Below are 12190 nucleotides of genomic sequence, written 5' to 3'. Positions count from 1 at the left end.
TTATTAGCAGCATGTATACAAATTAGTTTAGATAAATCATGCATTGTCCTACAAACTAGTTATTTCTGGCTTAATGTAATATAGCTCCTGAATTTTTTCCAGCAGCATAATAAAATGGCTAATCAGGTGAATGGTAATGCGGTACAGTTAAAAGAAGAGGAAGAACCAATGGATACTTCCAGTGTAACTCACACAGAACACTACAAGACACTGATAGAGGCAGGCCTCCCACAGAAGGTGGCAGAAAGACTTGATGAAATATTTCAGACAGGTATAATATGCATTTCTTGTTTCTGACTGGTTATGAAAGTGAGGGCAAACCACTTTGAATTTTATAGACTTTTAAGGTTAAATAATACTTATTGTTTCTGATCTGTAGAGCTGAATGTTTGTTACTTTCCCTTCATTGAAGGCATATTGGGTTTGACTTTGATACTCTTATTTCATTATTTTGAAGCCTTCTTAGTGTTGAATATGCAGTCTTAGTTGTTTCAGAACAGCACATCGATTTGTCTTAGATTTACCACCCATTAAAATGTATGTTTCTGCATACCAAATTTTACATTTTTTTCTTAATCGAAATCAGTCATCATTTTGCTTTTGCTTTTCTACTTTTACCTTCTTAAAGTGATTGTTAAATCAGCTTAGGTCTGATTAGGTGGCATAATAAGAGGATAGACTGTATCGTCTGAAACCATAATAAATGTCAGACTCCTTGAGAGTTTGTGGCTTGTCTAGTTTCTAATAGAAATCCACATCTCTCCGTAATTTGGAAGTGTTTGGTTTGTAACAGCTGCTTTTTTTTTTTTTTAAATCCAGAAGTGCCATGGTTAAGTGCTTAAGCAAATTTGAACATCTTAATATAGTTGGTTGTAAGTGGTTTGAAGTTTTAAAGAGGGAGAGAAATATTTACCCTTAGGGAGCGTTGTTCATAAATGAATGTGTCCTCCTCCTTTGGGGACATAGATGGAAACTTTCTTCCTCTGTGTTGTGTGTGCCTATTCAGATTCTGAGAGAGAATTGAATTGTCTCACTCACAAATGTGTCTTAAGTACAGTAGAAACAAATAGCTGGTTTTTTTTTTGTCCTTAAAAAATTTTTAAATCTGGGAAGCTTAGCATAATTTTAGACATTAAAATGACTTATAAAAATGACTCCTGGGTCATGGTCGCATTTGAAAATCAGTCCTCAGGAACTTTCTGTGACATTCTGCCATAGAGAATTGGCAGTGATCTGCTTAGAGATGCTCTCTTGTAGAGTGTTTTGTTATCGATAAGAGGCTGATGGTTTGGGCGTAGGCTTGGTTTGACAAAATGGATTGATGGGTGTCCTGAGTTGTGGCTTTGGGTGGTGGTATGGAATATTCAAGTGAGGCAGCTCCAGTTATTTACACATGCTCATTTCGAGCTTTTGAAACAAATCATGGCAACTTTTTAAAAAAGCAACTTTGGAAGTGGCATTACATTTATTTAAAATTTACTATATGGAATAAAGTTCTTTTTGGCTTTATCAAAATGGAGTTACTTTTCATGTTCATATGAACTTGGGGTTTTAATCTATGAAATACTTCCATTTTACGTTGGATCAATTCTGAAATATATTCCATATATAAATATGACACAAACTTAACAGACTTAAGAAATTATATTTTCAACTTAGTAGATGTTCTGTGTGCAGTTGATTATACTACATATATGAAATGCAGTGTATATATTTTCTGTCAAGTTTACTTGTAAGTCCATAAAGTCTTTATTGCCATTTGAAAAAGATTGTCGTTCTTGACAGTCAGTGTGAATGCCACAGCATCTTTTAAATCTCAGCTTGTCACTTCAGAAGAACAAAGAATGCCTTAAAGTATGACTTTCAGAATTGATTAATCAAGCTGCACTTGCATTTGTAGAAGTTTAAAATTATGCCTTTCCGCATTCTGACTGCAGCAAAGTGGATGCTCAGATAAACAAATGCATTTCAGTTTATCTTTGGTGTTCAAGAGGGAAAGCCTTTTGACACTTTCTGGAGAGTGGAAAGAATTACTTAGTAAAATTTGTTTTCAGATTTTCCTCCACCTCTTATGTGGTTAGCATCAACTGTAACCGTCTGTAATTTGAAGGTTTATCCTTGGAAAACACAGTGTATTCTTATCACTCTAATATAAACCAAAATTTGTTATATTAATGCATAATCTGTAATACAGTATGTACATCAGATTTAACTTTCAAGACTTAGACCTTTGGGGGAGTGGGAAATGGATGTTAGGATTTGGCGGGGGAGGTTTGTGGATATGGAGATTGAAATTCATGTTTTTGGTTGTTGACATTTTATCTTTATTTTCATATTTGTCCTGGACCTTTCTATGTAGTATTTGGATAGCTGCGTATATGCATATAGTTAAATGAAAATATAGTTTGTTAGTGATCATAATGCAAGAATTCTTGATTAAACATCAGTAGAGCTTAGGTTACCCCTTTTGTTGCAATAACGTTACCCCTTTCAATTTAATTTTTAGGATTGGTAGCTTATGTCGATCTTGATGAAAGAGCAATTGATGCTCTCAGGGAATTTAATGAAGAAGGAGCTCTGTCTGTACTACAGCAGTTCAAGGAAAGTGACTTATCACATGTTCAGGTAAGGTCATTACTCAGAAATGTCTTTGAACAATTAGTGATCTGAAATTATTTTACTATTGCTTTTTTTCCTGTGGAGAAGTGGTATTTTTTGTTTGCGACTACCTCTTCTTGTAAAAAATTAGTTTAAAGGAAAAAAAGATCTGCTTGTGGCAGAGTTTCAGAAGCCCAAGTATAAAGCAAAAGTTTCCTCCCACCCCCTTGTGCAGTAAGTTATTTTAAAAACTTAAAATTAAAGCCAAGTTTTGATGGTTGTTACTATAGGTTTTTACATGTTACTCAGCTTTTTAACATTTGGGGGTTATTTGATCCTGTTTTATTATCTTAGTGGAAAATGTAGGTGGGAGGAATAGTTTCCGACATCTGGCAAAGACAGTCTAGATGCAGTCACATATCAACAAGTGGAAGACTGTGTTTTCCCAGGGTAGAAGGTAAGCTCCCTGAGGTCTATACTGCCTTACTGCTGTCTGCTCCAGTCTCTGGCACATAGTAACCACTCAGCAAATACTTGTTGAGTGAATCAGTAAATCTTTTGTTAAGATCCTGGTTTTCTGAAATTTAAATTTAATTATGTATCTGACCCCTCAGAGATTTTTGGTGATTCTTTTTATTCAATTACTTGTCTGTTCTAGAACAAAAGTGCATTTTTATGTGGAGTTATGAAGACCTACAGGCAGAGAGAGAAACAGGGGAGCAAGGTGCAAGAGTCCACAAAGGGACCTGATGAAGCGAAGATCAAGGTAAAACTTGACTTGGGTAGTTGTAATGAAATTGCATTTAATGATGAGGTCAAATGCCTCTTTCCATGTTTCCTAGAAAGTTTCACTTTTTTTTTTTTTTTTTGAGACGGAGTCTTGCTCTGTCGCCCGGGCTGGAGTAGCGGCGCAGTCTTGGCTCACTGCAAGCTCCACCTCCCAAGTTCACACCATTCTCCTGCCTCAGCCTCCCAAGTAGCTGAGATTACAGGCATGCACCACCACACCCAGCTAATTTTTTGTATTTTTAGGAAAGACAGGGTTTCACTATGTTGGCCAGATTGGTCTCGATCTCCTGACCTTGTGATCCACCCACCTCGGCCTTCAAAGTGCTGGGATTACAGATGTGAGCCACCACGCCCAGCCAGAAGTTTCACTTTTCAAAACATTTCATTTAGAAATGAAATAATTTAGAGGAATTACATAAGAAGGATAATTTTGTGGATCGACACTCAATTGCATGTTTAATGAAAAGCCCTAATTCATACTCTTCCTCGTTCCCTCTTTTGTGGCCATGAATGATGTATATTTATTGATGCTTCGCTGGTAGTTTCTTGGATTGATCCAGTAACGTCTCTTGGTTAAGTTATTTTCCAGCCACTTTGTTTCTTTTCTCTTGATAAAAAGGTTATAACTTGATAAAAAGTTGTTATAACTGCTTTCCTCCTTTTGAATATTCAGTTACCTCAGTTTCTTTATTTGTAAAATGGGAATAGTAATAGTGACTACCTTACAGAGTTATTGTAAGGAGTAAATGAATTAACATATATAGAGCACTTAGAATAATGCCTGGAATGTAGCAAGAACTATATAACCATGAACCATTATTATTATTACCGTTTTATTACTTAAACAGCTTTGAAAGATAAATATACAGGTTTTAATGAAAGACCAGTGAACCTAATTCCTTAGTTAAATGGACACTCGTGTCTTGCTGTAGTGATATACTTTTTTTTTTTTTTTTGAGACAGAGTCTCACTCTGTGGCCCAGGCTGGAGTGCAGTAGTGCCATCTCAGCTCACTTCAACCTCTGTCTCCTGGGTTCAAGCGATTCTCCTGCCTCAGCCTCCTGAGTAGCTGGGACTACAGGCGTGTGCCACCACACCCGGCTAATTTTTTTTTTCTTTTCTTTTTTTTTTTTGAGACGGGGTCTCCCTCTGTCGCCCAGGCTGGAGTGCAGTGGCGTGATCTTGGCTCACTGCAAGCTCCGCCTCCTGGGTTCACGTCATTCTCCTACCTCAGCCTCCCGAGCAGCTGGGACCACAGGCGCCTGCCACCACGCCCAGCGACTTTTATTTTTCTTGTATTTTTAGTAGAGACAGGGTTTCACCGTGTTAGCCAGGATGGTCTCAATCTCCTGACCTCGTGATCCGCCCGCCTCGGCCTCCCAAAGTGCTGGTATTACAGGCGTGAGCCACCGTACCTGGCCGCTAATTTTTTTTTATTTTTTGGTAGAGTCGGGGTTTCACCGTGTTAGCCAGGTTGGTCTCGAACTCCTGACCTTGGGGGATCTGCCCACCTCACCCTCCCAAAGTGCTGGGATTACAGGTGTGAGCCACCATATCCAGCCTGTGATAGACTTTTTAATTTCTATTATTATTACATTGTAATATGGAATGAAATAATTATACAACTCACCATAATGTAGAATCAGTGGGATCCCTGAGCTTGTTTTCCTGCAACTAGATGGTCCCATCTGGGCATACTGGTAGATAGTGACAGATCTTCAAGCATTAGATTCTCATAAGGAGCATACAACCTAGATCCCTTGTATGCGCACTTCACAATAGGGTTCATGCTCCTGTGAGAATATAATGTGGCTGCTGATCTGACAGGAGGTGGAGCTCACAGCTCAGGCAGTAATGCCAATGATAGGTGTGGGCGGCATGCCACCCAGGCGCTGAGGCAAGAGACCGAGGACACGAGCTGTTCCAGTATGATAAAATATAAAACAAGAATAGTCATACCAGATATAGATCTTAGATATGATTATATATGAATATCATTAATCATTAGTTGGTAGTAATTACTCTTTATCCCAATATTATAATAATCCCTGCTGTATAATCATAACCTAGGAAAAACCAGGCCATACAGAGATAGGAGCTGAGGGGACATAGTGAGGTGTGACCAGAAGACGGGAGTGCAAGCCTTCTGTTATGCCTGGACAGGGCCACCAGAGGGCTCCTTGGTCTAGCGGTGATGCCAGCATCTGGGAAGATACCTGTTGCCAGGCGGACCGTGGTCTAGCGGTAGCAAAAGGTGTCAAGGAACAACACTTGCTACTTAGCAGACCGGGAAAGGGAGTCACCTTTTCCCCAGGGGAGTTTAGAGAAGACTCTGCTTCTCCACCTCTTGCGGAGGGCCTGACACCAGTCAGGCTTTCCCGCAGTTATCCGGAGGCCTAACCGTCTCCCTGTGATGCTGTGCTTCAGTGGTCACGCTCTTAGTCCACCTTCATGTTCCATCCTGTACACCTGGCTGTGCTTTCTAGATAGCAGTAGTAAATTAGTGAAAGTACTAAAAGTCTCTGATACATAGAAATAATGGCGTAAGCTGTCTTTCTCTTTGTCTCCTCTCTCTCTCTGCCTCGGCTGCCAGGCAGGGAAGGGCCCCCCTGTCCAGTGGACACGTGACCCACGTGACCTTACCTATCATTGGAGAAGACTCACATTCTTTACCCTGCCCCTTTTGCTTTGTATACAATAAATAACAGCGAAGCCAGACGTTCGGGGCCACTACTGGTTTCTGCGCGTTGGTGGTAGTGGTCCCCCGGGCCCAGCTGCCTTTTCTTTGTCTTGTGTCTTTATTTCTACACTCTCTCGTTGCCGCACACGGGGAGAGACCCACCGACCCTGTGGGGCTGGTCCCTACAGATAGGGAGGATGAGGAGCGTCTGTAAATACAGATGAAGCTTTGTTCTCACTTGCCCGCTACTCATCTCCTGCTGTGCAGCCCAGTTCCTAACAGGCCATGGACCAGTACGGGTCTGTGGCCCAGGGGTGTGGGGACCCCTGTTTTATATTACATTTATGGCTCTGTTTCAGTCAAAGGTAGAAGAATGGAAGGCCGAAGGCATGCATCCCTGTGAAATCCTAGTGTTCACTGAACTTGATGATATCTAAAGTCTCTTATTGTTCTGACATTGTGTATTTTAAAAACCTGGCTAGGTGTGGTGGCTCACGCCTGTAATCCCAGCACTTTGGGAGGCTGAGGCAGGTGGATCACGAGGTCAGGAGATCGAGACCATCCTGGCTAACAACGGTGAAGCCCTGTCTCTACTAAAAATACAAAAAATTAGCTGGGCGTGGTGGCAGGCACCTGTAGTCCCAGCTACTCGGGAGGCTGAGGCAGGAGAATGGCGTGAACCTGGGAGGCGGAGCTTGCGGTGAGCCAAGATTGCGCCACTGCACTCCAGCCTGGGCGACAGAACAAGATTCCGTATCAAAAAAAAAAAAAAAAACCAAAACCTGAAGTGTAAATTTCTCTTTTCTAGGTAGATTGTGTTTCTTTGTTTACCATTGTGTCTTGTCTTCTATAGGCTCTTGATATAAATGTAGCTTCAATTATAACAGAAATTCCTGAGAGCAAGGAGATTATGTTCTTTTCTATGATTGCTCTTAATACCTAATAGAATGTAAGGAAGGTTGGTAATCGGGAAACACAAGATTTTACTTATTTTTCGAAACCTGACTATACTCATTTGGTAATTGCCAATTATTTTTAGTTTGTACTGTATGATTCTTGTCCGATTATCTGATTCTTGTGGAACTTATGATATGGCAGGAGTACAAAACAAAAGGATCAAACAAAATCAAGCTTAAATTACGGAACTTTAAGTACACTAGAGGCTGGGTGTGGTGGCTCACGCCTGTAATCCCAGCACTTTGGGAGGCCAAGTCGGGTGGATCACGAGGTCAGGAGATTGTGACCGTCCTGGCTAACACGGTGAAACCCTGTCTCTACTAAAAATACAAAAAAGTAGCCGGGCATTGTGGCGGGCGCTTGTGGTCCCAGCTGCTCGGGAGGCTGAGGCAGGAAAAGGGCGTGAACCCGGGAGGCGGAGCTTGCTGTGAGCCGAGATCGCGCTACTGCACTCCAGCCTGGGCGACAGAGCGAGACTCCGTCTCAAAAAAAAGTACACTAGAAAGACAGTGGGGGCCGAGCACAGTGGCTCACGCCTGTACTCCTAGCACTTTGGGAGGCCAAGACAGGCGGATCATATGAGGCCAGGACTTTCTGACCAGCCTGGCCAACATGGTGAAACCCCATCTCTACTAAAAATACAAAAATTAGCTGGGCGTGGTGGCACATGCCTGTAATCCCAGCTACTTGGGAGGCTGAGACAGGAGAATCGCTTAGACCCGGAATGCAGAGGTTGCAGTGAGCCGAGACGATGCCACTGCACTCCAGCCTGGGCAACAGAGCAAGACTCTGTCTCAAAAAAAAGAAGAAAAGACAGTAGGGAGAAATGGATGTGAGTGATAGTAAATGAGAGAAGCTGCATGAAGGAGGTAAGACTTGTTGCTAATTTTTTTAAGTATAGAGAACATTTTATTTGAAAAGACTCACCGGTAGAAACATGTCCCCAGTGCGAATTTTGACTTTTTTTTTTTTACCTAACCATAAAAATATATCTCCTAGGAAGCTGGGGTCCTTTTTGGAAAAGATTAATACACTGATGCTTGTGTGTGAGATTTAGTATTCAAGTATAAAGAGATGTATAATTATCTCTAGGCCTTGCTTGAGAGAACTGGTTATACTCTGGATGTAACCACAGGACAGAGGAAGTATGGTGGTCCTCCACCAGACAGTGTGTACTCTGGCGTGCAACCTGGAATTGGAACGGAGGTAAGTGTTCTTTAGCAGTTTACCAAGATCTTTCCAGTTTGGAAAGTGTTTTATCTACTATGCAGATACTGTACAGACGGGGGAAAATTCTTGATCCCTTTCAAAGTGTAGCTGTTGTTAGTTTTTAGATATCTATGTGTATTTTGCTGCCATCATGAGGATGGATAATCTTGTGACTGGTAGACTCCCAAACACTTTATATAGGAATATAATATAGAGTTCTTGGAACAGGTTGCTAAAACCATGCTACTAGCAACACACCATTTTAGATACTTGGAGTAAAGTTACTTGGAAGACGCATTGCTTTATTCTGTTTTTTTTCCCCTCCCCTGAGATGGAGTTTCGCTCTTGTTGTCCAGGCTGGAGTGCAGTGACGCGGTCTCGGCAGACTGCAACCTCGGCCTCCTGGGTTCAAGTGATTCTCCTGCCTCAGCCTCCTGAGTAGCTGGGATTACAGGTGCGTGCCACCACACCTGGCTCATTTTGTATTTTTAGTAGAGACGGGGTTTCACCATGTTGCTCAGGCTGGTCTCAAACTCCTGACCTCAAGTTATCCACCCACCTTGGCCTCCCAAAGTGCTGGGATTACAGGCGTTAGCCTCCACACCCGTCTGCTTTATTTTGGTTTTTGCTTTTTGGGGATTGTTTTTGTTTCTGTAGAGACCAGGTCTCACTGTGTTGCCCAGGCCGGTCTTGAACTGCTGGCCTTGGCTTCCCAAAGTGCTGGGATTACAGGCATGAGCCACAGTGCCCAACCAAGTTTTTTTGTTTTTGTTTTGTTTTGTTTTTTGTTTTTTTGAGATAGAATTTTTGCTCTTGTTGCCTAGGCTGGAGTGCAATGGTGCAATCTTGGCTCACTGCAACCTCCACCTCCCAGGTTCAAGCGATTCTCCTGCCTCAGCCTCCCAAGTAGGTGGGATTACTGGCATGCACCACCACACCTGGCTAATTTTTTGTATTTACTAAAGACAGGATTTCACCATGTTGGTCAGGCTGGTCTTGAACTCATGACCTCAGGTGATCTACCTGCCTTGACCTCTCAAAGTGCTGGGATTACAAGCGTGAGCCACTGTGCCTGGCCAAGTTTTTTTTTTTTTTTTAATGTCAGTAATTTAGAACTGTGCTTGTCCTCTCCCTTGCCTCACCTATCACTTAGAAGGGACTTAGTATTTACAGAGAGATATTATTGATGGGCGTGGATTGCACAAGGGAACGATGTGGAATCAGATAAAAGATTGAGTATGTTAGTCCATACTTGAACAAAGAAGCAGTTCTTTCCCCATCTGTCTTCATAAAGCTTTTTCGATTTGCCTTATTGCTAGCCTGTTCTATTCCTTCCTTCTCTTCTCCTCCCCTCTCCCCTCTCCCCTCTCCTCTCTCCTCTCTCCTCTCTCCCCTCTCTCCACTCAGAGTCTCGCTCTGTCACCCAGGCTGGAGTGCAGTGGTGCGATCTCAGCCCATTGCAACCTCCGCCTCCCAGGTTCAAGCGATTCTCCTGCCTTAACCTCCCGAGTAGCTGGGACTACAGATGCCTGCCACCACCCCTTGCTGATTTTTCTATTTTTAGTGGAGACGGGGTTGCGCCAAGTTGGCCAGGCGGGTCACGAACTCCTGCTAATCCTTCAAATGGAGAAAACTATGTGCTGAAAAGTAACCTGTTATACCAGGGCCTTTTTTTTTTTTTTTTTTTCCTAATAAGAAACGGTCTCACTGTCACCCAGACTGGAGTGCAGTGGTGTGATCATAGCACACTGCAGCCTCAGACTCCTCCTGGCTCAAGCAGCCCTCCTGCCTCAGCCTCCCCAGTAGCTGGGACTGTGGACTCATGCCACCAAGCCCAGCTATTTTGTGTTTTGCCCTTGTTTCCCAGGCTGGAGTGTAATGGTGCAATTTCGTCTCACTGCAACCTCTGCCTCCTGGGTTCAAGCGATTCTCTCACCTCAGCCTCAGTAGCTGGGATTACAGGCATCCGCCACCATGCCTGACTAATTTTGTAGTTTTAGTATTTTTAGTAGAGGAGGGGTTTCTCCATGTTGGTCAGGCTGGTCTGGACCTCCTGACATCAGGTGATCTGCCTGCCTCGGCCTCCTAAAGTGAAGCCCAGCTTTTTTTTTTTTTTTTTTTTTTTTTTTTGAGAAGGAGTCTCGCTCTTTCACCCAGGCTGGAGTGCAGTGGCATGATCTCGGCTCACTGCAGGCTCCGCCCCCCGGGGTTCATGCCATTCTCCTGCCTCAGCCTCCCGCGTAGCTGGGACTACAGGCGCCCGCCACCTTACCCGGCTAATTTTTTGTATTTTTAGTAGAGATGGGGTTTCACCGTGTTAGCCAGGATGGTCTCGATCTCCTGACCTCGTGATCTGCCTGCCTCGGCCTCCCAAAGTGCTGGGATTACAGGCATGAGCCACTGCCCAGCCTTGTTTTTTTTTTTTTTTTTTTTTTAATTTTTTGTGGAGATGGAGTTTCCCTGTGTTGCCCAGCTGGTCTCCTAACTCATGGGCTGAAGTGATCTTCCCACCTTGGTCTCCCAAAGTGCTGGGATTATAGGCGTGAGTCACCATGTCTGGCCTAATAAACTTGGAGATAACCAATTTGAAACAAATAGTTGATATGTTAATTGTAAAACACATATACATTCTCTTAGATTGCATTGTTCCTTTGGGAGAAAGATGCATTCTTCTGTATGTTAAATGTTGTTATACACAGCAAATATGATTCCAGCAAAATCCCTATATGTGATCACTAGCCTAAAACCACTCCTGTCAAGCAATCACTTTCAGCAAAGTCCTAATGTAAAGTTTCAGATTTCTCTCATAAAGTTAGATTTCATGAGATTGTGCAAGTATTTGTTGACAAAGTTTTAAAAACTCAGGAAAAATAGGTTTTTAATGTGTTGCGAGTAGATACAATAAATTGGTTTTGATTGTGATTTTTGATGTTATGAGGTTTGGATTTTGTTCTTTTATATTTTCTTTCAGTCGTCATTAAACATTTTTAGGTCTTGATTCAGGAGTTTGAAGTTAGAGTCAGTGCCTGAGACTGTGCAGTATTAAAATTATGAGAGGACTATGATATCTCATTTTTGGGTAAAATCTGTAAATTAACCCATTAGATGAGCACTCATTAACAGACATTGTTGCTAAGTATTGTTCTGAGATGACAAATGTACAAGGATGATAGGTAGTAATTTTGAAATATATTTTTTAGTGTGTCTAAGCTCTCAGACCTACTCTAGTTGTAGTATTTTTGGATTCTTCAGCTAGTATTGTTAAGCTGCTTTGGGAAGCAAGTTCTGTTTTTGTTTTTGTTTTTTTGAGATGGAGTCTCACTCTGTCGCCCAGGCTGGAGTGTAATGGCACGATCTTGGCTCACTGCAACCACCACCTCTCAGGTTCAAGTGATCCTCCTGCCTGAGCCTCCCAAGTAGCTGGGACTACAAGCATGCACCACCATGCGCAGCTAATTTTTGTATTTTTAGTAGAGACGGGGTTTCACCATGTTGGCCAGGCTGGTCTCAAACTCCTGACCTCATGATCCACCTGCCTCGGCCTCCCAAAGTGCTGGGATTACAGGCGTGAGCTACCTCGCCTGGCCAAGTTCTGTTTTTGTTTCCATTAATGTAAGCAGTATTCATGGAGGTCATGACTGTATATAATAAATTCTTACCTGTTTGCAGAGCATACCACTGATGTTTTGCAGAGTAATGAAAAGAAATGGTAGATTGAGATCTCATCCTTTGGTTTATTCATGGTGGTGTCACAGAACCCCAGTGTATTTAACAGAGACCTAAAGTATATGACTTTGTGGCACCTGAATTGTATTATGTATGAGAAACTGATATATTTGCAAGATAGCAAATGTAAGTAGGAGCTAGATAATAAGAATCCTAATAGATACCCAAAAGACTCTGTTGGCTGGGTATGGTGGCTCATGCTTGTAATCCTAGCATTCAGGAGGCTGAGGC

General features: G+C 42.4%; 1 protein-coding gene across 11 annotated transcripts in view; it reads left to right on the top strand.

The window, feature by feature from the left end:
* Positions 1 to 12190, top strand: part of HNRNPR (heterogeneous nuclear ribonucleoprotein R) — a 35329-nt gene that overhangs the window by 3236 nt on the left and 19903 nt on the right. For 2 of the 11 annotated variants that reach the window (XM_030805093.1, XM_030805094.1), the window contains exons 2-5: positions 103 to 271; positions 2507 to 2625; positions 3257 to 3364; positions 8117 to 8230. In XM_030805093.1, coding sequence (XP_030660953.1) covers positions 115 to 271; positions 2507 to 2625; positions 3257 to 3364; positions 8117 to 8230 — 498 coding nt within the window. In that variant the 5' untranslated portion in view covers positions 103 to 114. The remainder of the gene's footprint in view (positions 1 to 102; positions 272 to 2506; positions 2626 to 3256; positions 3365 to 8116; positions 8231 to 12190) is intronic. The other 9 variants (XM_030805092.1, XM_003271589.3, XM_030805097.1 and 6 more) reach the window with 5 other exon arrangements.

Source organism: Nomascus leucogenys, chromosome 24 (genome assembly GCF_006542625.1).
Source record: "Nomascus leucogenys isolate Asia chromosome 24, Asia_NLE_v1, whole genome shotgun sequence".
Lineage (NCBI taxonomy): Eukaryota > Metazoa > Chordata > Mammalia > Primates > Hylobatidae > Nomascus > Nomascus leucogenys.
This window is presented reverse-complemented; position numbering and strand designations above follow the sequence as displayed.